At 42.7% G+C, this 25,148-nt stretch overlaps 1 protein-coding gene across 6 annotated transcripts in view; it reads right to left on the reverse strand.

Moving 5' to 3' along the window:
• The window catches only part of HHAT (hedgehog acyltransferase), a 319,575-nt gene that overhangs the window by 77,174 nt on the left and 217,253 nt on the right, over positions 1 to 25,148 (reverse strand). For all 6 annotated transcript variants that reach the window (XR_015554405.1, XM_087439462.1, XM_087439456.1 and 3 more), the window contains one exon: positions 7,455 to 7,656. Coding sequence is in view for 5 of the 6 variants with exons in the window: in XM_087439462.1 (XP_087295588.1) it covers positions 7,455 to 7,656 (202 nt within the window). In the remaining variant the exon portion in view is untranslated. The remainder of the gene's footprint in view (positions 1 to 7,454; positions 7,657 to 25,148) is intronic.

The raw sequence follows: 25,148 nt of genomic DNA on the forward strand, positions 1-25,148 counted from the left end.
CCATGGATCTCATCTTTGGCTTAGTATTCTTTCCTGAGATTACAATTCCCCAGGGTGAACGTCTGTGCTGTGCACTCAGCAGGGAGAACGGACAGGAGTGCCATGGCAGCAGCAAATGGTGAGAGAGCGACCCCTGCCTTGCTCAAGCCTACATTGAGAGGGACAGAAAAGGTGGCAGAAATCCACAAGCTGGCCAGAACCGGGGGCTCATCAGTCCATGAATAACTGAAAATGGACTCTATTTCAAAGCCTTCTCTCTGTCAGATAGTGAACTCAGTAATGGAAAGTTAAAAAGAACCTTTGAAAATGCTTTTGCCATACTAAACATATTTGAACTAAAAGGTGGAATTATTTGCAGAATTATTCCTCTCAGACCCAAGGGGTTAAGGCTTAGGCGCAGATTCCCACAGAGAAGAAAATGTATAACCAGAGAATTGCGCAGAGTGTTTCCTGCATCGTTAATGATCCTTCGGAGTGGGAGACAATGGAGGGGGTGCCAACAGGTCGTCATCCACCAAGGAACACACTGTTCATAACAACATACATTGCTTTTTCCAGACCCAGAGACCTGGGTGAGTGCTAACAAGCTGGCACAACAGGCTAATTTGATGTGTGGGATTAATACGTTAATTTAATGCCTTCCTGTTTGGTTAAGTGGTTTGCATTTCTCTATTTCTAAGTTTGGCATTCAATCTCTTTATATATAGAGGGACCATTTGGCCTCTCTAACCTCTTTTCCTCCATTCTCCGAGTGACAGCTCCTCGTCTGTCATGTCAGCCTCATCCGAACATAGCATGCTCATTCTTGACTTCAGGCTGTGTGTGTGCCATTCTCTTGGCCTGGAATCCTGTCTTCTCCCCTCTACTGACCTCTCTAAATCCTACTCGTAACTCTTCAGAGCCCTACTCAAGCCCCAACTCTTTAAATAAACCATTCCTAAAAGCTTAGCTCATACTAACCACCACCCCTCATGAACATCAGCTGCCTCTATGACTCATTCTGGTCCCTCTGCACATTAATGCCTTACACTGGTCCTCAACTGGTTTGCATGGACCATAACTAGATCATAAGGTCCTGGGGCATAGGGATGATGACTCATACCTCTTTCCTCTCACTGTCAGCACTCTGACGTGGAGGCATAACCATTCTTCAACCTCACCTTACTTGACCCCTTAATAGCATCAACACCATTGACCACTCCCTCTATGAATCACCCTCTTTTTCTAGATTTTCCTCCCAGTTCTTGGCCCCTCCTCCTCCATCCGACTTCTAAATGTTGGTGTTTCTTAGGTTCAGTCCCTGGCTGCTGCCTTTTCTTCTCTTTCTGCACTCTTTCTCTAGAAAGTCTCAAACATTTCCATGGTTCCAAATGTCATCCTCATCCTCCCAAACGTCTGTCTCTAGCCTGGACCTTTCTTCTGAGCAATGCCTGGGAAGCCTAGGCCAATCAGTATTTTATGATGTTTATGAAGACAAGGCCATTTTTTATATAGATCATTTAGCTCCTCAAACAGAAAAGCTCTCATTCTATGGTTTTATTGTCTCTTTAATCCAAAGCATCCACCACAAAGATGATCATCCTGACAGAAGACCAGGCAAGATACCGTTATTCATGGAGGAAACTGATTAACAACAGACTCCAGTTATACACTGACAGATCAGTACACTACCTGCATTGAAGTACTGAAAGAGGATACAAAAAATGGAATTAGGAGGAAGGGATCATGCCTTTCGCTCAGAGTTCGCCAGTGCTCTGCAAAGTGTCTCCCACTTAGGGTGCTGAAAAAATTTTTTTCCTAAATGACCAAATTAAGAAATGAAGAACCAGGTTGACTATGTCTAAGTGGGCTCAGTCTAGGAAGGGTTCCAGTCTGGGGAAAATGGCTTATCTATTGACCTCTATTTGTTGAAATGAATCCAAGTAGTGGAGGAATAGAAGATCATGAGCCATTGTCAAATGGAACAACTCTTCTCAGACTGGTTTGCCTTATACTCCTTCAGAGAGTAAGTTGGGGCTGTGATCACTGACCACCAGCAAAAAGGTTTTCTAATCAAGCCAAGTGACATGTACATCTTGCCAACTGGTGAGTTAGGATTCCATAGGACTAAGTAACCATTGGTTGGATCATGTTGATAATTTTACTATCAACCATCCTTTTAAATTGACTGATCTCTCCAATTCATCGGATTTCGGTACCTATCTCTTAAAAATCAAACTGATCAATATAGCTGGATAAACTGAAAGGACATCACCAGAGGGCCATGCTCTTTGGATTCTTTCTGACACACCAAAGCATCAGATCCCAACCAGGACAATTAGACTGACTCTCTTTGATTTTCACTGGAGGTATGTCTCTCATCTCCTCAATTAAGTTTATAAATAGAAATTTTACTGCTTCAGAGAGGATATAAATCAGCTCAGTAAGACACTCTTGGGGCAAAGAAGAGGAGACAAGGGCTGGGGGAGGAGGACATATTTATTCAATGAAATGGAAAACGGGGTGGGTGTGGGTAAACGGCTTGAGACGTAGGTTCTCCTTTGTGTAGGAATAACTGACAAGCAGCCTGAAGGTGTCTTCCTTCAGAGGAGAGATCAAATTGAGAATTGACAAGAAATAGTGTCACTCTACTGATGCTTCAAAATGTTTCCACTTATTAAAAGATTTCAATGCTGAACACAAATTCCAGCTCCCTGGATAGTACTTGTATAGAGAAAAAGTTTGTTGCTTCAGCAGTAACTCCTCTTCATCCCCAACTTGGGTACTTTGTGAAAATGCCTTTTGTCAGCTTCCTACAGCTCTGTGCCTCAGTGAGTCACAACCAATAATCTCCCTCTCATAAAGCAGCAGGGTACCAAGAAGGCTAATTCCTCCACACCTCTTTCTTTCCCAGATATATTTTGTGCACTGAGCATTAATTAAAATAGCATTTTGCCATGACTAGACCAATTAGCATCTACTCTGCTACAAAATAAAATAATCTCCCTGTATAATGGTCAACAAGCCTTAGCCTTAGTAAATTATTCCAGTATCCAATCTATATTCTTCATGCTGCTGCATAAGCCTATTTCCTCTTATACTACCCTCAGTGAAGTCAGAAAATATCATTCATTCATTTAACAAATATGTACCACATGCTTACTCTGGCCCAGTCATCATGATAAGTGTCAAGGATACAGATCTCTGACCTCGTGAGGCTTCCAGTTCAGTGAGGGAGATAAGGATTAGACAAGTTATTGTATAAAAATATTTCATTCTAACTGTGATAAGTACAACAGAAGAGACCATGTACAAGGCACCGAAAATGAATTATTAAATGAGACTTGATTGACTTGGGAGGGTCAGCAAAGGCTACCCAAACAACAAATCAGCCTAGCTGAAATCTGAAGGATGAACAGGGGTGGAGGGAAAGGAGAGAGAGCATCCTAGGAGATGGAAGAACCTGTGCTGGGGAGCTGAGGCTGGAGGGGCCAGGTATGTAAATGAACAGAAGGAAGAATGGAGCATGGGGGGAGGGGAAGAGAGCATAGGGAGAGGCAGCAAGATCAAAATCAGGAAGGCCTCACGGGTCATCTTAAATGTTGTGGACTTAGTCCTAAGAATATGAGATGCCACTACGGATTTTAAGAAGGACAAGAACATAGTTAGGTTTTTATTGAGAAGCATCACTTAGCACTATGAGGGTAAAGAAGTGAAGAAGGCAAAAGTAGAAGCAAGGATTCTAGTTAGAAGCTATTTGGCAGACCATGATAGAAATGAGAACAGTTGGATTAGGCTGATGCAGTGGAAATGGAAACAAAAAAAAATTAAGATTTACCTAGGAGGTAGAATGTACAGTACATACAGGTAGAACTAAGGGAGAGGGAGGTACAAAGGATAACTTGATGGTTTTGGCCTTGAGTAACTGCATAGATGATGGTGACTTTTGCTGAAATAGAATACGTTAGAGGGAAAGGAGCTAGTTGGAATTACTGAGGGATAGAGGTACACAAGTTCAGTATTACATGTGCTTCATCTGAGATATCTGTGAGCTATTCAAGTGGAGAGGTTCAATATCCAGCTGGATATATGAGGTACTACATCATTAATGAAGATCATTCTAAATTATAGCACAGTCAAACACTCTACATTTGTTTAATTTTTTCTAGAAAAGGAATATGCTGTAGAACTGCACTGCTCAAAATGGAAGCCAGCCAAATGGAGGCTACTTAGATTCAAATTAATTAAAATTAAATACATTTAAAAATTAGTTTTTCAGGGCCGGCTCTGTGGCTTAGCGGTGAAGTGTGCGCGCTCCGCTGCTGGCGGCCCGGGTTCGGATCCCGGGCGCGCACCGATGCACCGCTTCTCTGGCCATGCTGAGGCCGCGTCCCACATACAGCAACTAGAAGGATGTGCAGCTATGACATACAACTATATACTGGGGCTTTGAGGGAAAAAAAATTAGTTTTTCAGTGATGCTAGCCACATTTCCAGTGCTCAATGTGGCTAGTGACTACTGTATTGGACAGCACAATGGACATTTCCATTACTGCAGAAAGTTCTATCAGACAGCCCTGCCTAGAGCATCAGGGGCTTTCTTATTTACAACACTCAGCTCTGACTAGTATTTCAGTGAGTGTTCACAGTCATTCTATCAACACCAACGAATAGAATCCTACTGTATTTTGTGCCCCAGACAAAGCTCTGAGGTTGAAGATGAAGAAGATATGGGAAAAGAAGAAATGATAATCCTTGTTATTCAGATATCTTTCAATCCATATCAAAAAACAGATGAAGGATGAATGCCATGGAGAGAGCGTATGAGGGGTATTGGGAGTGAACTCACATTGTAAAAATACTATCAGACCAATGGGGGAGACTAAAGTCAGATGAAACTAGGTGCCAAGGAGTCATTAAGTCTCTATTTGGATTTTGACAAGAGAACGAGAACGGATGCATGAGAAGAGAGGGAAGGAAGGTAACTCAAGTGGCGAAACAGTTTATTCAGAAACTCAAAAAGTTGTATACATTGGGGGTGCCTGAAGGAAAACAGAAACTATGCTGAACTGTAGAAGAAACGGGGTAGTGGAGGAAGAGTGCTTGGGTGGACAAATGGAAGAAGAACTAAAGAATCAACCCAATTTGGAAGCCTTAATTTTGCACTGACTTACCACTGAGGGTCATTCAGACACTGAGCTAACCAGTGGGGATATAAATAGTAACGGGATCCTGATGCTGTCCTCAAGGAGCTCCTAGTATAAATAGCCATAACCAACTACCAGGCTGTCAGGATCAAAGACAGGTGATAAAAATAGGTTTTACAAAATATGTTCTTGCTCAATAAATATGTAAACTAAACACCATATTTGCAATATACAACACATATATCTCACCAAAAAAATGCATATTCGAAAATTACTATACAGTTAGGTGCCTGAACTGTGGGTGGAAGCTCAAATGAGGTAAACACATGAGGGTCCCGGAATGAGCTGTGATGGGGCAGAACAGACACCCAAGTGCTTCATCCTATAAGTGTTTTCACTGTCTTTATTCATTTTTAAGCAAAATTAATATGCCAGAGGCTACAAAGCACAGTTTGGGTTTAACATTTTATAGTTTTAAAATTTATTAATTACATGAGCCCTGGCTCAAAGGCAACAGAGTACTGCTCAACATTAAGTTCAAGGTTAATGTTAGACGCTTCATTAAGGAACATGAAAATGTGTTATAGGGTTTCAGCCTGAGCTGAAAAGAATTCACTGGCTTTCACGGGTGGTGATCAGGTTTCAGGCTTTGGGAAGACTACTCAGATTTGAGGATGAAGATTAAAACCTTTATGATACCACCTTTTATGGTTTTTCTTGGTGTTGCATAACCATGACTTTCATTGAAATTCCTCTTTTTATTGGAATTCACTGACATTTCTTTCCTGCTGATTGCTGTGTACCAATACTAAATAAAATATTTATCTTTAAACATACATGAGCATATTCAAATTCTTTCAGATATGTTATTTTGCTATGTGCTTTGTATCAGTTGTTTTTGGGGGTTTTTTTGGTGAGGAAGATTAGCCCTGAGCTAACATCCATTGCCAATCTTCCTCATTTTGCTGAGGAAGATTGGCCCTGGGCTAACATCTGTGCCCATCTTCCTCTACTTTATATGTGGTATGCCTGCCACAGCATGGCTTGATAAGCGGTGTGTAGGTCCGCGACTGGGATCCGAACCTGTGAACCCCAGGCCACCAGAAGCAGAGCGTGCGAACTTAACCACTACACTGCCAGGCTGGCCCCGTATCAGCTTTTATTGAAATAACTGTCCACTTGTACTATGGCTATCTTTATAGAAAAACACTCAAATGTATTCTATTTTGATGGTGTTGGTTTTTTAAAATGTATTTGCTTTAGATGTATATACTGAGGGAATTTAGGCACATTAATCATTTCCCAGTAAATTTCTTGTGTTTTATTGCCTGCCATGAACACTGGTGCCAGCATATTTCTTTTTAGCTACTTTCTTCAGCGTTATCAGAATATTTCGGCATATTCAGAATGGATGGTTTCCTACAAGATTCTAATACATCATACACCACATTTACATGATAAAATATTTGCTTATAGTTTAAAATCACTTAAAATTTATGTGTAAAGGAAAGTGTTTAATTAATTTTCCAAATCATTTTCCTGTAGAGTTGAAATGTGTCAAACTCTTAGCTATTTTTTATGCTACTATAACAGTACCTATCAAATTAGCAAAGATTAAAAATACCAGTACTACTTAGTATTGGCAAGGGCATTCTCATGCACTGTTGGTAGGAATGTAGATTGGCACACTTTGTCTACAAGGCAGTTAAGAACTAAGCAGTATGCATGGTAAACCTTAAAGATGAGAAAAATCTTTGACTTAGCAATTTTACGTACAAGAATTCAACTTAGTTATGATATTCATCTCAATGCAATTGATAATTGCAAAAAAATTGAAATAATATGATTGTTAATAATAGGAGACTAATTGAATAAATTATGGCATATCCACGTAATGAATTCCATGTAGCCATTAAAAAGGGTAGTTAGAAACGGATTTGGTGACGTAGAAAAGTGGTCCTGATACAAACATATCTCTAGAATACTAGCATTTGTTTTAAATGTTATATATGTGTGTGTATAAATACAGAAAAAATTTAGAAGAATGGGTATTAACAGTGGTTTGTGTTAAGAAGGTATTTTTCTTTTACTCTTGCCTGAATTTTCTATTTTTATATAATAAACATGTACTGCTTTTATGGTTAAAACATTTTTTTTTTTAACGGCTACAGAAGCCTCTCTTGGCTGTCCCACTTCTGGGCACTTGAACTTTGAACCACTCTAGCAAGAATGGCCCATGATGGGGTGAATCTGATGACTGCCTTCCCTCCCAAACCTAGTCCACCTGGCTCAGCTGTCCCCTACCACACGAGCAAGGATCCTGCTCACCAAGCTGTCCCGGATGCACGGGGTCTCCACAAGCCTCCGGACTCCATTCTCCACGGTGACTCCCAGCCAGTTGAGTGCTGCCCAGCACCAGAGGTAGTCGTACCCACCATGCCAGTAGCTCACAAATGCAAACGTCAATGCAGTGGAAAACAGTGTCCCCAGCAGGCCATGCTGGGACCCACCCACTGGAATGTACACATACCTGGAGAAAGAAGAGGCTGTTAGGAGCCATGCACCATGCAGAGGGCTGTCCCCACAATACTACCTGCTCCTGGGCTTGATTCTCCTGCCACACATTGCTATTCACCGTGTGAAGACCCTTCCCAACTTCCAGGAGGCCACAGAGCACTCCTTGAATTCTCCATCTCACAAGGAGCTGGCAAAAACACAAGCCTCAGCTCTGCGGGCCTTTAGGTTAAATGAACACACAGGCTAAAGAGCTCTCATTACTAGAGCAAAATAGCACTTATAAGAGGCAGGGTGAGGAGTAATGAATTTAGAGTTTCTAAAAGGGATGCACCCAACCTGGGAAGCCCAATCACAGAATGGCAATTAACCTTCTGGCTATGTGGGGACACCAACCTTCAAGGGAGGTATATATTTTACAGCTCAAACTATTAAGTTTATGGTAAACCCAGTATTTAAGCACAATTGCTAAAATCAGGACCCTGAACGGCAGGAGCTGGCTGCAGAAGACGGGTGCCAAGGCTGGTTCCCCCAGCTTTCCAGGCAAGTTGCCCAGAAGCAGTAGTGAATTTGCAAGTGAAGAGAAGAGCTCGGTGCTCACAGGGCAGCCAAATTATCACCCAAACTGCAAAGCTACTCCCTGCATATGTTCTCTGCTGCTGAAACAGCTGTCCGACTACATATAAGCAGGACTGTGTTCTTCAATCAGTATTTTTCTACGAGAGTCAGACAAAACTCATCTTAGGTTGTTAGGATCTGGAGAGCTAGGAGCATACCCGTCTTGCAGCAGCCTTTTTAAGAAGCCCACAGGCCTTTGTTTATTGCTGGTCAGTGCTTCTTTGTCCAATCTTCTTCAAGGAAGGAAAAGTAAATGATCATTTCCTGAATACACAGTGTGTTCCAGGCACGGGACTAGACCCTTTACCTACATTACTTAGTTTGATTCTTTGAAACACCATATGGTTTACACCTGCTGTTCTAGCATGCCAACCAGTTTACAATTTGTCCTGTTTATATATTATTTTAATATCTTTCAGGAAATGTCTCTTTGAAAATCATTTTTGAATAGAAAAGTTTTATAAGCAAACCAAAGAAGAAAAATAAATGGACTCCTCAGTCCATGAATATTGCAAAAGACTAGCAATATAAGTATTTTTAAATGTCTTCCTTCACTCTCAAATGTTCTTCAATTTAGATAATAAATTATATGATCAGCTTGGGTAGCCCCATGTTACGAGTGAGAGAACTGAGGCTGAGAGTGAATTTGACCAAGGCACACACCTGGGAAGGAAGGGGAAGAGCCTAGATGCAAACTTGCATCTATGACACCAAAGTTAATGTTTTCCATTACACCCCTGGGTTTATTTTGAAAGCCCTTTATCTTATACATCACCTCTAACTTACCTGGTTTCTGAAACAAACCAGAAAGCATATGAGAATGCAGCCATTTCAGAAATAAGTGAAGCAAAGAAAACACTTCCTCTTGCGCAAAAACAAGACCATCTTGACAATCAAATATGTATCAAGCAAATACATATCAAGCACTCACTACAGATTAAGGGATCCTCCATCTGCTGTCAAGCATTTATTTAAGCCTCCAGGGCAGTACTGGCATTATGGGAAACACAGACATAAGATACTTTCTGCCAAAATGACAAGTAGAGCTGATTACGAAACAATAGCCAACAAGCCCTATCATTAAGCTACATGATATGGTACAAAGTAGACCAGGAGGGTTTGAGAGTATGGAGGAGAAGGGGGTGAGTGGAGGCAAGTGGGGTAGGGTATGGGAGGCTTAACAGCAAAGGTCTCCACCTTGGCAAGACCTAGAAGATGAATTTTACTGGGCAAAGGAGAGAAGGGTGGGTGCTGCATCATGGTCCTAGAAGGGCTGAGCAATGAGCCAGAAAAGCCTGACAGCCCCTAGGCAGTGGTTTTATTTGGTGTTCTGCTGCCTCCTAGAGGCTGCTTGGTTATTGGTGTAGAATACTCCTCAGCAGAGGCAAAAAATGGGCCATAATTCTCTGCAGCCTCCTACCTGCATGGAGGTAACCACTGCCCCATCATGGCGTTCCATGAGGCTGCTCTTCACTTCATACAATCAGTGTTGGGTGTAAGAAGGTTGCATGTAAAAAAACACAGGGTGGTCAAACCAATTTCAAAAGTGTGAAGAATGATGGCTGTTTGCAGAAACTTCCCAGATAATTATTTTATAAAACAAGTTAATACTAATTTCTTCTCACCCAACATAGCTGTTTCATGTTGAGATTTTTATTGTATCTCACTATATTAAAGTAAGCTTCAGTGTATATGTCAAAAAGACCAGTGTAGAATAAAACCTCTCATCATCCACACCAATGGTCCTTAGTATTGGATTCAATTCCAAAAAGGACGTGTTTTCAAGCGTGTGACGAGGAGGCATCTAGCCCCATAATTAAGTGCACAGCTATTTTAGGCGTCTTTTGGCACTATGGCTTATGTTACTCTGCCTTCGAAATGATAGCTGACAAAAATCTCTGAGAACTCCTTTTATTCCAGAATTCATATGTGGCAAGTCTCCAAGGACACGAGGACGCTTGTTTTAAATCGGAAGAGGGTATAGTTTCCAGATCAGAAGATAAAAATCCCTTCTCACTCTTAATTTCCAGAAGGCAGTTAAGTACAGCAAGAAAGCAAGTGAACAGGTTATTTTCTCTTACAAATTTTACCAGTCTTATGTCAGTTCCACAATTAATAAAAACAGAAATATATCTCTCTTTTAGAAAAGCAGTAGCATGACCTCACTTACTGAGATCTGCTACACAGTGAATTTGATTTCCAAACGGAAGGAAGCATTCAGCATCACCTTCTCAGCAAACAAAAATAAAAAGATTTCTTCCTGTCAGTGACTGTGTGAGCTTGCGTCTGCTCAAGGCCTTCCCCTGCCAGGTCAGCTTCGTGTGGTCACTGCTAGCAGAGAATGCTGCTTGAGGAAGTTAGCATCCATCTGCAGCCACCTTCTTAATTTAAAACCACCTCATGGAATCAATGCAACATAGCAAACCCCCAACTCAGGAGGAGGAACCTATATAAAATACAGATGTTATTAATAACGTCTACCCTTTACTGAATGTGCATGAGCCAGGTGCTTTATGTATACAATTTCTAATCATTAAAACAACCTAATGACTAGGCCTATTTTACACAGGAGAGGTAAAATCTGAATCTAGAATGTTCTGGTTTCAGAACTCCCAGGCCTGTGTTCTATTACACCATTTATCATAATGGGAGCATTTCTTGGTGATATGTTCCTCTCATTTAACCAAATCTTCAAAGCAGTCTCCACAGAAACATCTACTAGTATTTCATTAACTGAAGAAATGCCCTTTGTAGGAAAGGAGCCTTGCTTGGGAGAAGATGCTCATTATTTACAAAGGAGTCTGGGCCAAGGAGCTTTGTGCCAGAAGGCCAGAGGTATAAGTTCAATTTTTAAACAGACTAGTTTCCTTCTGTCCCACAAGGAGAGATTACACCTGCTGTCTTGACCAGGCTGGCATCCTGCAGACACCTGACTATATAAGAAATGGGTGATAAGAAATTGATGGTTGGGGGTTGTTGCTGAGTAGGTGTATGTGAAGGGAGAACAAAATATCTATTTCCCTCCCTCATACCTGCTATGAAAAACAACTCAAGAATATGCCCTACAGGGGTGATGAGAAACCATGTGGTAAATACATTAATCTTAAAACCATAGTGCTCCCTTTTTCCAGGACCTACACAATAGCTCCCTGGCTTGTGACATTATCTTCAAATTCTTTGTCAGGACTAATCCCTCTTATCCCTACAAGGTAAGAGGATGAGGCCTAAGACAGTGAGAGACTTGGTTTTTACCATCCCATGGATTGAGTAGAGGTGTGCTTGCAGGTTCCCAGTCTTTAATTACCTATTGCTTGGCAAAGCTGTTGCAGGCAGTGGCTGACATCCTATTCCAGCTCTGCCTCCTCTTGCCACCCTTACTTGCCACTAGTTCTCTTGACAAATCCTAAAATCCTGAACTAACAGGGCTTTCATACCTCCATGCCTTAAGTCATACCCTTTTCACACCCTTTATCCTCTCCGATTTTCCAACTCCTATTCATTCTACAAAATCCAGTGAATTTTCCACCTCCTCCAGGAAGTCTCTTTTGAATAGTCCAACTCTCTACTTAAGCCAGAGAACCTACTGTTTGTATTACTCCTTGAATAATATTCACCAAAGGATGTCTTTTCTATTATGGTTGTAATTTTAACTAAATTGTTCAATTCTTTCAGGCAGTACTAGATATGTGAGTGATGTGATGTGTGTATGTGTGTGCATGTCTGCACGCACATGTGTTGTCATATATTTACCAGTGTGGGAGATCAAAATTGGCCACTCTGAAATATATCTCTTTACCTTGATTATTTTCTCTGACGGACATTTGACCTCCCCCAAACTGCCTACAGAATTTAACATAGAAGACCTGTTCCAGGAAGGAGTTACTATCATATGATGGCTGCAATATAATGCAAAATATATGTTACGATAGGAAAGGCACTAAGCCCCTCTTATCAAAAATTCTGTCTCTTCCCGGCCACATTCTCTAGGTGGCCCTGCAAGGAGCTGCCAGACAAACATTTACATCTATAAGGGAAATCTCCATTTGTAAAGGTATTGCCCTTTTTGTATTGGGAAGAGCGGGGAAGATGATCTTATCTGTAGAAACTCTTATCAGTACAGAAGGAGAGGACTTAAATATGCATACCCTTGATTACTGTAATTTGTCTCCCTTCTGTCTCCCTTCCCACCCCCAACATTCTCCTTTGTCTTTAGCTGAAGATGGTATTTAAAATGAGAATCACTGCTATTGTGTTGAGAAACTCAGTTTCCCTGGTTACTCCCATGTATATGTGTTATTAAACTTGGTATTATTTTCTCCTGCTAACCTGTCTTTTTAATTATTTGGCCAGCCATAAGAACCTTACGGGAAAGGGTGGAGGGGGATTCTCCCTCTTCCCTGACACCAGTCAACAGTATTTATATAACAACATGATTTTCATAGCCTCTAATAGCTTTTAAACTTGTGATAAATTGTCACCATTGTCACAGACTCATTAGGAACCAAGGGATGACTGTAAGGTCCTGCACCAGTTATTGGGAGAGACTTCAGAAGATACTGTTTCTGAAGAATATATGCATTTGAAGGACCCTGAAGTCTCCCCACACTTCGTAATCCTACTTCCCCTATTAAAGTCAATAGCATGTGGTCCCAAACCTCTAGACCTATCCCAACATCAAAGGATTTAAAAACTGAAAAGTACTAGCCTTTTAAAGACTAGAGCCTTTAGTAGCTTGGAAGAGTATGACCAATGGCTGCATTGGTGGTGAGGTGACCTCACCTTGGCTTCACCTAGGCTCTGAGATGAGCTCCTGCTTAGAGTTCTTTGCAGAGCTGGCCACACCCCTAAACCCAGCTCTCACAGGCAGCGGCTCCCCCACCGGATCTTGGCTCCAGCTTTGGCTTTAGCCCATATTTGCATTCTCTTTCTCACAGCCCAACGACGACCCACCAGTCAAACCACCATCCTCTAGGTAATGGACAAAGGCCTGGTGTTTAGTTCTCATAGAGGAAGCTACAAATCTACTTTTAAAAAGTTTTCAAAGGAAGATGCATGCATAAAATAATATAGTTTACTTTTAATATCTTTCTGTCCAGTACAGATCATAATGGAATTTTAATAAGCAAAAATCAGCAGTTGGTTAATGGGCAGCTACAAACTTTATCATCTCCAGAAGGCTAAGAGGTCTACTTTCAAAGCAGAGGGCACATTTTGAGCTGGGCTAATTCTCAGCTCCTTTACTGAGGGATGCTGGCTGTTAAGTCTCGTATGCAACTCTGGAAAATTACCTATTAAAAATGTTATGTCCTATTTGGCAACAGAACATTGTGGAATTTATAAAATAGAGATTAAGCTCAGGCTATATTTAGTCTACATTTAAATTTCTAGGTTCATGTAATTAGATGCCAACATTTAAAAAATTAATTTTTCTTTTCATGCCACGAAGCCAGTAGCTCAAGTGAGTTGAAGTACTGTGCTGATGAACCCAAGCCCATAACTTCCATGTTAGAGAAAGATTCAACTCTACTTTCATAGACCAAAACCCAAACTCTAGCTCCCTCAAAGCTCTATCTTCCTCACTGTGGAAGAGGCTGAAAGAGTATGCACGGCTCAGCCCAGCCATCCTCACCACTAGAACACAGCCCACGTAGCAACAGCTGCAAAGCACAGGACAAGCAGGAGGGTGATGCTTGAGAGCAGGAGATGTGGCCTTGGTCCCGCTCTGCCACTTACTAATCTCTGTAACCTTGAGCTTGTCAATTAAGCCTGCTCAGCTTAATTGTATACGCTGAGCATATACTGGGAGCACTAAAACCTTCTTTGGCGATGAGCTGCTGTGAAAATCAGATGAGACAATATATGTGTAAGGAATTTGGAAATTTTAACACTCCATATAAATGGAAGGATGCATACTTACTAATAATGGGCCAGCAGCAGCACGCTTGCATTTAGGAGAAAGCAAGATGCCATTATCATAATGAGTAGCATTCCTATATCTTTCATAAGCATTTGAAGGCACCAAGACTTCTTGCCTGCTTGCTGAGGAATGTTCTCTACTTAAAACCATTAGCCTTAAATATGCCACCATCAGAACCAGGTCGCTTAGTGCTAAGGGGTCTAAACTATGGATTCAACACCCACCCGTGTAGACCTGTTGATTATGCTTAATCCAGATGGCAGTCAGCTGTTCTCCAAATACCTGATATTGGCTGCAGAGGGGCCAGTGGAGGGCACGTGGGTGGGTCAGGGTCAAGCAGCCCCTACCACAATGTGGCCCTGCACCAACATTTCATCTTCAAATCACTGCAGCCCTTTCACTCAGGTTCCCTCTTACCTACCTACCCAGTACAAAAGTCACCTGACCAGGTCCTTTCCTTATAATGGGTGACTGCTGTGTGGGCAGGGCCTAAAGAAAGTGCTTATACAGGTTTACTCATCCAACCAGTTTAAAGCAGCCTAATAATGCTCCAGAAGGTTAGAGTCTTGGTGATACATGGGTCTTTGCAGTATTACAATCTTCATACTACAGACTGAAAAGCAAAGAAAGAAACAACTCCTTAAGATGCAATACTTAGAAACTAGTTTCCAGTCACACGTGGGGGATGGGAAGGCCCAGAGGGCAGTGACCACAGAAAGAGGTACGCACTATTTCCCGCAATGGGGCTGCTAACCCTCTTCTGCTTGAGAGCACATTGCAGCCTCAGCAGTCCCCAGGGCTCCTGGGCCCTCGTCTATTTTAGGTTATAAATAAACACCATATGAAACAGATTCTTTGGAGGTTTGAGCAAAGGAGACAGAGAGGGAGTTTATACTCTTTAGTGCTGTGGAGCTGAGTCTAATCGCTAATCAAAAGGTCCTCGAAGCCTCAGTTTAATAACAACCAAGATTTCCTGGCCGCCCGCCTGTCTTCCCACCTTCCTCCCAAGAGGATGCTAAAAGCATTTATAAGCTGCCAGAAGCATTTATGAAAAGCCAGACAAAAAAGGGCAAACCCGGATGAACGTAGGATGTAGGTATATATGATTCCCGTCTCAGAGTCAAAGGGAGAGAGAGGATGGAGGGGAAAGATCACTTCCCAACCTTAGCTCCATCAACAGATCCCAAACCCAAGCTCCAAATTACCACCGTCCTAAGCACATACCTCCTCTTATTTGCAACTGCACGTGTGTTTGTCCTGGACGCTCCCTTTTGATCTCTGCCTCACACACCCACATCCTATTCAGTGCCACCCCTGCTGGTCCTAATCCTCCAACTCATTTATCCTGATTGTTAGGAATATGGTCACTATAAAACGAACTTGTACAACTCAAAAGTTACTGTGCCCATACAGTGCCTTGGAGGTCTCGACAAGAAAGTGCTCTGAAGACAAGTGCAGTAAAGAAATGCCTATCTGACTAGCAAAGCATTTCATTCTCCATCTGGGTTTATGGTGCAATGATTTTGAGACAGCCTTGCTGTGGCAGGGCCCATGGCCTTGACAGGTATATACTCTACGTTCCCATGGCGACACAGTATCTCACATATACAGTCCAGTTGGTTGGTCATTCAGGCAAAAACAAAAAGTAACAGCTGAAGAAAAGAAGAACAAATTCTTTGTCCTCGAGAAGCATCTAGTTTTGGCAATGGTAGCCAAGTCCTTACCCTCAGGGGGTCCCACCTAAGTGGATTCCCATTGCATTATACCCTAAATTAAAACCCATTAGCCTGGCTCTTTCAAAGTCATTCTCCAACTGGCTCCCACCGATGCCACCAACTCCATCTTATTAGTCTCCAAAATAGATTCTCCACTTCAGCCAACGAACTTCATTCTTGCACAAGTCTGGGCCCTCTACCCATGCCAGCCCAGCCCCTAACCATGGAAGACCCTGGCTGTCTTTCCCACCATTTGATCTTTGAAAGCAGGTTCAACATTCACTTCAAGGGAAATTTCCCCAGCCAATCTCACCGAATGCTGGTGGCCCTCTGATTCTTCCTCTCTTCAGAATTCACGTGCCCATCTCAGCCTAAGTTATTTCTTCAGACTTGTCGATGTGCTGCTCTCTAGCACTTCTGAGCTACTTCATCAGGACTGAGGGTATGTAGGATTCCCCACCTCACAGTCAAGACATGGAACAGAGAATTGTAAACTTTCTCTTTTTATTTCCCCCAGAGTCTAACCTAGACTCTGAATTCAGGGGGTTCTCAATAAATCCTGATCAACTTTCTTCTCTTCCTATTATTTTCCTCATCTTCTTCATTTCCCTGATTCATTTTTCTTTCCCTTCCTCTTTTCTTTGACTGTCACTCTCTGCAAACAAAAGATGATTCCCCAGCTAGAAAGCGTGGCCTCGTAAGTAAATGTCATCATTCATGTCTGCTGCCACCCGTTTGTCTCTCAAGTGCTGTGGGATTTGGAGGGTAATATTTGCAAAGCCAAACTAAACCACAGACCCACAGGAGGTGCCCTGAGCCAGGGGACAGCAGGCAGGGACTGAGAGGTGAGACATGTGCCAACTCCAACTTCCCCAGGAAGCTGCCAGAACTACCCAAAAGAAAAGGGAGATTTAACCAAAAAGCAAAACTGCAGTGTTAAATGTTTTTAAAATGAGAGCACCCAAGTTGGGAGGTTTAAGATCTGTGACATTAACTTTAAAAGCCTCAAATAAAACCATAGACGTGCCCATCAGTATTAGATGCATGTGAGGGGAGGGTGTTCATGAGGCCATCAGGAGTGTGGCTTTGACCTTTTGTTGGATCACTTGGCTTAACTTTTCTGACAAAATCTCTTCCTCTTCCACGAACGTCACTTCCAAGTCCAGTATGTTTTGTGGCCACAAGAGAAGTAGTGAGGGGCCAGGACATTGTTGGACATGAATGAATGAACACACACACAAACAAAAGGCGCCCTAGAGTGTAGAGGGTGGGAATGTGGATGGGTAAGCCAGGGCCAAGGATTTCAGTGATCGCCCCCTCTCTAGGCCTTGGTTTACAGATGGGGGAGTTCAAGGGCTAGGGGAAAACTAGGGGGTGAGGTTACCACAGTTTGGAACATCTGGGACATAAGCATGAATGTTCTTGAAGAGTTATGATCAATCACAACGGCGTGCTGCTTTGCTACTAGTTTCTGCTAAAACAGAGAGGATCTGTCTTCTCCAATGCATTTTCAGGACACGGAACTCCTGAAACATTAGCTTATGCTCCTGAGTCCTCCATTTCCCCACTCCTCTGATGCTATGGAACTAACACAAGAATTAACGTGAAATGCACGAGGAGAGAGTTATCTGAAGGAAGTCTGTTGTGAATCTTGACTCAGGGTGACTAACCTTTTCCTAATAACAAATTTCCACCTCCCCCCTCCCATTTATCTGCTTTGTCAATTCACACATTCGTATTCTGAACTGTATTGTACTAAATAGTGACAGCCTATTGGTTATAAATATGCTCACCAGGGGTGGCCACAGATGGGGTTCAATGCCCAGAAAGGGAGAAAAGTGGGAGAAAATGCCAGTGGGTATCATATGGGCACCATTTTCAAAACACTGCCATTCAAGACTGTTTTCAGGAGGAAGAAAAATAAAGGCCTCAGGCGCAGAAGTGATTTTCAAAAAATAATCAAAGCGAAATGGTTGCTGGTGGTAATAATGAGGCTGCCTCCTCTCTGGACTGAAATCAGCACTCTGACAAATCAGCTTTGACAGAACTGTTTCAACTGCCTCTCATTTATCATAATTATGATCCACAATCCCTATCAGACATGATACCTTTTAAGGCTGGGCACTGGAAGAGAAAACTGATAATGCTTGAGTCTGGGCACGAATGACAATAAATCTGCAGCAGCGTCCAACACAACCATGGGCAACACTTACAGAAACAAAGCAAGAACATCATCCCATGCCCGGGAAACAACGCCCCGGTAAGATCTTTCCCTTAATGCAGTAAGAGCCGCCCGAAGATACTGCTTGTTCGAAAGATCCCATGGTAATTGAATGAACACTTGAGTGCACATTAGATATTAATATTTTAAAAGCTGGTATTTTACAGACACAGTCTAAGGATGACATTCAACGTGTGTCACAAAAGGCAGAGTCTTCTGTAGATTAAAAATGCCAACGCTCATGCAATAAAATCGTAAGAAATCTAAAGATGTCAGTTGTGGAACTGGATAATGGTAATCCATGTTGGCAAACAGTCACTTCCCAAGGGTTGGGAAAAGAAGTGGACCACAAGAACAGCATTTTACTTGCTTCCTAGGCTCCCTCTCAAGTGGGGTCAAGATGATGAAAGAAGTTTTAGGAGCTGGAGGGTACTGTGCTTGACTTTTACCTTATCTCTGAGAAAGGCAGGCAGAGTGGATAAGGGGTAATCTAGTATTTCCTAGCTACAGGTGGCTAATACGGCTGCAGAGAGAAGCCACGTCTTGAGTCTGGGGAAGCAGAGAGGCAGCTGGGGTTCAAATGAAAGAAGTGCTGTTCCCAGCTCTTCCCTCCCACACTACCATCTTGCCTTCCAAAACTATGGCCAGTAAAACTGTAGACAACGGGCAGCTCCCAAGTGCAGCCGTTTCATGGAGGCCAATAAGCAAGAATATCCCCTTGGAGCTCCTGCATGTCTGTGGAGCCTCACTGGCCCAGGCTACATCCACTAACACAAATCGAACCAGCAGGTCTGGGCCTCCAACACCATCAGTTTTCCTGAGGAGAAAGGATAGGGTGTAGAGGAGAGGCAATCTATCTGGGTCAAGTGCCCAAACACAAGGTGGAGGGTACGAAGTAGCTGACTGAGGTTACAGTCTTTGCCTTAGGTGGCACAGATGAGGAAGTTTGTTTTGAGAGCTCAATAAACAGATCCTTTTTCAAATCCATGGCCAAGGCTAGGAGATAGGGAGCCTCCTTCCAGAATATTCCCTCTTCTAGAATAAGTCTCTGCAACCTCCCAGGAGAGAGGGGTGGCTGCCGGTGCTGCAAAGCATGAGGGTGCTGAGGTGCAGCCATGGGCTTTAAACACCAACTCCTCTTAGGAGCCTGGAGCCAAGAACCACCCAGGGGGATGCTGAAATGGGCCAGACAGAGGGGGCAACCAATCTATTCTTCAGAATTCAACTGTGGAGCCAACATTCCCAGCCCTTCTGGTTATCACCACATCTGTAACAATTTCCTGCTGCATCAAGGTCATGACAAGACCCCTGAGGCCTCAGGCTGGACTTGAGGGCACTGCCTTAAGGGACCTCTTCTGGGACTCCCAGTGCTACAATTCTCAGTCACTTCAGCTCTCAGTGTTCTAGCTCCTCAGCAAGGAGTTTGCTGGTAGAACGGAAATCTTTACACTACACTGGATGTCAAGGGTGACTCCCAACTCACATTGGCAAAAAGGTCTCTCCAGCCTGAGGCCCCTTCTGCTGCTCCCCTCAACATACAGTCCTGGGTGGTGAGTCTGTGGCTTGTTCTCTTCCTTAGCAGCTCCAGCACCTGCACACATGGCTGCCTCTGGCACAGCTGCAGAATCCTCAGTGTTCTCTCCAGCATCTCCCCTACTCTCCAGGAGCCCCTAGTTCTCAGGGCTACACTGTGCAGTGTCATGTGCCCAACACCACTCTTGAAGTGAGCTCGCATCAGGGTCTCTGCTGAGCCCCACAGGGCTGCACATCTCTTTGGAGGATCCTAGTTCAAAGTCCCCTCTGGAGTGAGACATGACAGCATCACACTCTGAGCAGGGCACAGGACTCCGCAAAGGACCAGGCCGCCTCCCATGGCTCTGAGTGAGTTCAAATATTTCTAACAGGCGTACTCCCAGGGCAGCACGCAGTGCTCAAGGTAACATGTCACCCTTTAAGGGCACAGGTTTCCAGAAACAAAGGACATAAAACTCTAATGGTGACTCTGAGTTACACCTGTATAACGTAGTTATCACTTAACTGGTATCTAGTGACTGTCCACTAGAATCAAACCAAGTGACTCCTTGCTCCCAAATCATGCACGCATGTATTTGTGTTTGTGAAAGGACTGTGCCTATAAAAACATATGCTGAGTACTAACTATGGGCTAGGCGCTGTGATAGACACTGAAATAAAAAGAAGGTGAACGGAAATGTCCTGTGCTTGCCTGGGTGGACAATCTAGGAGTAGAGTTAGATATCTAGAGGTACAGTTAAAAACTGTAAATCAAAGCAGAAAGAAACAAACGCAGCCTGGAGATACAAACAACATGCTCATGCTGGGGGTGTGCAGCAGCAGAAGGGGCTGATTCTGTAGGGTGGCCCCCAGAGAAGGATTCATAGAGAAGGCCACATCTGAGATGCAGAAAGAAGGGAATCCAGCGCGAAGGGGAGGGCTCTATTTTGTCTTTATTGGCTAGTTGACATCAATTCTAATGTAACCCTGATAACACTGACAAACTCTTACCAAAGCCAATGTCAGAGGAAAAAGGTTATCACTGCCTCCTTAAATCTTTCAAGGAAAAAAAATATTAAAAGTTGACAAATTTTTTAAAAATGTAATCTTACATTTCACTTTGGAAAATCTAAATTTTCCAATTTAGATTGGATGTAGATTACAAAGAAACATGCCTGGCTCGGCACCCTGGACACACCAGGCTCTGTGTCCACCTCCATAACCCTGAACAGCTGTGACCCATGCAGGGCCACAGAGTCTCCATCTAGGAGATATATTGATGATCCATGTCCAGCTCACCTCACAGGACTGTATATGATGATCAAATAAGGCAAAAGGGATGGAAAGGAACTGAAAAACAAATGCTTATTATACTACTAGTATATAGATAATAGTAATATTAGGGTTGCTATTATCCATAATAATCAAGGAAGAAATTTCCATTGAATTAAATATTTTTCTTAATAAGGAGGAGAGAGAGATAACACTGACTCCTCACTGTAAGTCAGGCATTGTGCTAAACATTTAACAGATGTTATTCAATTTTCAAAGCTACCCTGGGGATTTTTCCCCACAATTTACAGATGAGGAAAATAAAGCTCAGGGAGGTTATTTACTTCCCCAATCAAAGAGCTGGCAGACTTGTTCCATGTTGCCTCAGAGAGCAGAACCTGGACCAACTGGTGAAAATTACAGGGAAGTACATTCTCTTCAACCCGAGCTGCCTAAAAGTAGAAAAGCTAATGGTGCAGGGGAGATTGATATTCAGGTCTGATTCAAAATGCATGCTCTTTTCACTAGATCAAGTGGTTTCCCCATGATAATTATGGACATCAGGCAAAGATAACCTATAGGCTTAACATTATAAAGATAGTTAATATTTAATCTAATATTTATTAGCTTTTTAAAAATATCTATTGAGTCCTTAGTAGGTGTCAATCACCATGCTCAGTGATTTATACAGTATTTCATTTGATTTAGATGGTACTTTAGCATTTTTTAGTGCCTCAGAGTCATTTTTGAGAACCTAAATTATCATTGCAGCCGCAAAGCATGACGGTTCTAGAGAAGAGTGTCCAAAACACTAGGAGATGACAAAAAATCCAATGTATTTCCACTTGAATAAATCTGGTGGAAACTTATTATAACCCCTCAAAGACCATAGGTCAAGAATGATCCCCTATTGTTGGCATGAAGGATCCCAGAGACAGAAGGGATCTGAGAGGCCATCTTGTGTATGGACCTCCTGTACTATACCCACCAGCAGAAGTCATCCAGCCTACACCTCAACACTCTTAGTGACCAAGAATTCTCAACTTTCTGAGACAGTCTTTTCTACCTCTTTTAAACAATTTAGATTGGAGAGAATGTGTTTCTCTCTACTTTTCACCAGTTGATTCTGGTTCTCCCTTCTGAAGCAACATGGAACAAGTATACCAGGTCTTCAATTGGCGGCCTGTCAAATATCTGATGAAGGTTCTCATCTCTCTCTAAAGGCTTAATTTTGCATGCAACATATCCTCAGTTTCTTTATCCATTCTTTTACACCTGGTTCCAAATCTCTTATAATAGTTTCCTTTTTTCTAGATATTTCCTCATTTGTCTGTGTTCCTCTGGGATTGTGGTACCTGAAATAGATTGAACATTTATGGTATGACATGAATAATGAAGAACAGACTAGGAATACCACATTCTTTTTCTACCAATATATTCATATCATCAACAGATATTTTCTAAGCATCTACTATGTGCCAGGTACTATGATCAGCACTGGAGACATTAGGAACATGCCACGTAAGACTGCCCTCATAGAGCTTACATTCGACTTTTTACATTGATGAAGCCTGTGGTGACATTTGTTTCAGGACAGCCTTACCTCATACCAAAGTTTGCACCTACTTCTTTTCTAAGAAAGTCAAGACCATCATATAAACGTGCCCTCATCTTCTTCCCTAACCACATACATCTTTATCTCCACTGGCACCTATCCACTCACTCGTTTATGTTCCTATAGTGGAAGAGATGTCCTTTCCACGACTAAAGCTAACTCTGCTCTTTGGTTCTATCCCCATCTGCCTCCTGAGGGACCACGCTCCATCAGTTATCTTCCTCTCACCCTGTATCCTTATCCAGCTTATCTGAACTGGTTCTCTCCTTAGCATAAAGACATATTCCAGTCCCTCCCATTTTATAAACACTCTTTTTTCATCCCACAACTTCTACTTCTTCAGCTTCAATCCTAACTACTTTTCTTCATTGCCAAGTATTCCAAGATCCTTGGCAGTCCACACCCAGTCTCTAAGTCCTCCCTCCCATTTACTCCTTAACCTGGTGCAATCTGAATTCTGCTCCTCCCCATTCCATTTAAACAACTTTTGTGAAGGTCATTTGTGGCCTCCAGACTGCCAAAGCCAATGGATATATTTATATCTTTTTCTTAGTTGTCTTGTCTCTTACATTTGGCATTGACCGTGCTTTCTACCTTCCTCTTTTAGTAATTTCTGATTTATGTCTTACCACTATGGTACCTCACATGCATTATAGAAAATTTAGAAATCGACATGTTAAAAGACATCGGGAAATAATGACCAATAACCTTTTTGTGTATGTCATCTCTGACATTTTTCTATAAATACACATGGATACATACTTCTTCTAAGAATAGGATCACATATGTATCACTTTAGGAAACTACTCTGTTCACCTAATGTATCACGAGCATCGCTCCATATCTCCACCTTCCTTATTCACATTCTTTTCTCCCTTGGCTCCAGTGAAACCATTCTCTTTGCTTTCCATTTACCTCTAGAGCCACTGCTTTTCAGTCTCCATCACAGGCTTCTCATTCCCTGCCTAGTTCTAAAAATGTCAGCAACTTCTCAGGGCTGTCTCCCTAGACCTCTATGTGCTCACACTGGGAGACCGCATCGGCATGTTAACAAAGCTAGCACAGGAGTGTGGGTTCCTCTATCACATTAGCCATGTAGTCAGCATACAGAACATACAAAACAGGTAAACATTGAGGCTAAGGAGCACAGAAGGCACTCGACGAATATCTGCAAAACTAATCAGAAGACAAGAGGAAGGGGGAGAAGAGCTCTACTGAGGGGTGCTGCTGGGGAAGTGACTTTGCATAGGTGAAGACCAATATGAGGGCAAGGAAAAGCAGAAAGAAGGGGTGAAGGAGAAATGACAGAGAAGCATCAAAACAAAACTCTCCTTCACACCTTTGCTGGGAGCTGGATCTGTCATGCAGTCGCTTCACTGAAATGCACTACTGAATGGGCAAGAGGTAGCTCCCAACTGCCCCCTTTGGCAGTCAGCCTCCAGCAATCACTGTGCATGAGTACCCTTGGGAGGTGACCCTGAAGAAGCTCTCCCTGGATTTCACTCCGCAGCAGAGATGAAGAACCGTCCCCACCATGCTTCCCATCTTCCCACCTACTATTTCACAAACTGCCTTCCACTCCCCCACCCACTGCAACTTCACCTCTCAGCCTCTTCCCAGATTAACATCATTCATCTGCCAAACCCAAATGATGACCCCGACCTCTAACACAATCTCCTCTGCTATTCTTTTTTTTTTTTTAAAGATTTTATTTATTTATTTTTTCCCCCCAAAGCCCCAGTAGATAGTTGTGTGTCATAGCTGCACATCCTTCTAGTTGCTGTATGTGGGACGCGGCCTCAGCATGGCCGGAGAAGCAGCGCGTCAGTGTGAGCCCGGGATCCGAACCCGGGTCGCCAGCAGTGGAGCGCGCTCACTCAACCACCAAGCCACGGGGCCGGCCCCTCCTCTGCTATTCTTAAAATTCTTAGTTTTTGTAACTATACAAGTTTTCAGTTGCTTCATTTTCTTGACTACACTGAAATGCCACAGAGCTGAGACCTAATCTGTTACAGTCATCCCCCCTTATCCAGTTTTTCTTTCTGTGGTTTCAGGTACCCACAGCCAACTTAGTCCGAAAATGATGCTACGTCACAAGGCCTATGTCATTCACTTCACTTCATCTCACACCACCACAAAAAGAATGGTGAGTACAATATTTTGAGAGAGAGAGGCCATACTCACATAACTTATATCACAGTACATTGTTATAATTGTTCTGTTTTATTTTAGTTATTGTTGTTAATCTCTTACCGTGCCTAATTTTAAAATTAAACTTTATCATAGGTACGCACGTGTAAGAAAAAATATAGTATATATAAGGTTTGGTACTATCTGTGGTTTCAGGCATACACTGGGGGTCTTGGAACATATCCCCTGTGGATAAGGAGGGACTACTGTACTTGAATCTACACCCCCAAATGCCCAGAACACCTCTGTATTCCCTCTGGGTGCTTGCCACAGGCAGAATCACCTGATCTAGGGGCATTAAAATAAGAAGAGGCCTTAAATTACAGTGGTTAAGAGCAGGGATTCTCCCCCAGGTTCTAATCCCATCTCCACTTACTAGTTGTGAGGCTCTGAGCCTCAGGTTCTTGATAGTAGAGTGGAGGTAATAAAACCCACCTCACAGAGATGT

The sequence above is a fragment of the Ceratotherium simum genome, chromosome 2 (genome assembly GCF_057802395.1).
Source record: "Ceratotherium simum simum isolate JZ-2026a chromosome 2, ASM5780239v1, whole genome shotgun sequence".
NCBI lineage: Eukaryota > Metazoa > Chordata > Mammalia > Perissodactyla > Rhinocerotidae > Ceratotherium > Ceratotherium simum.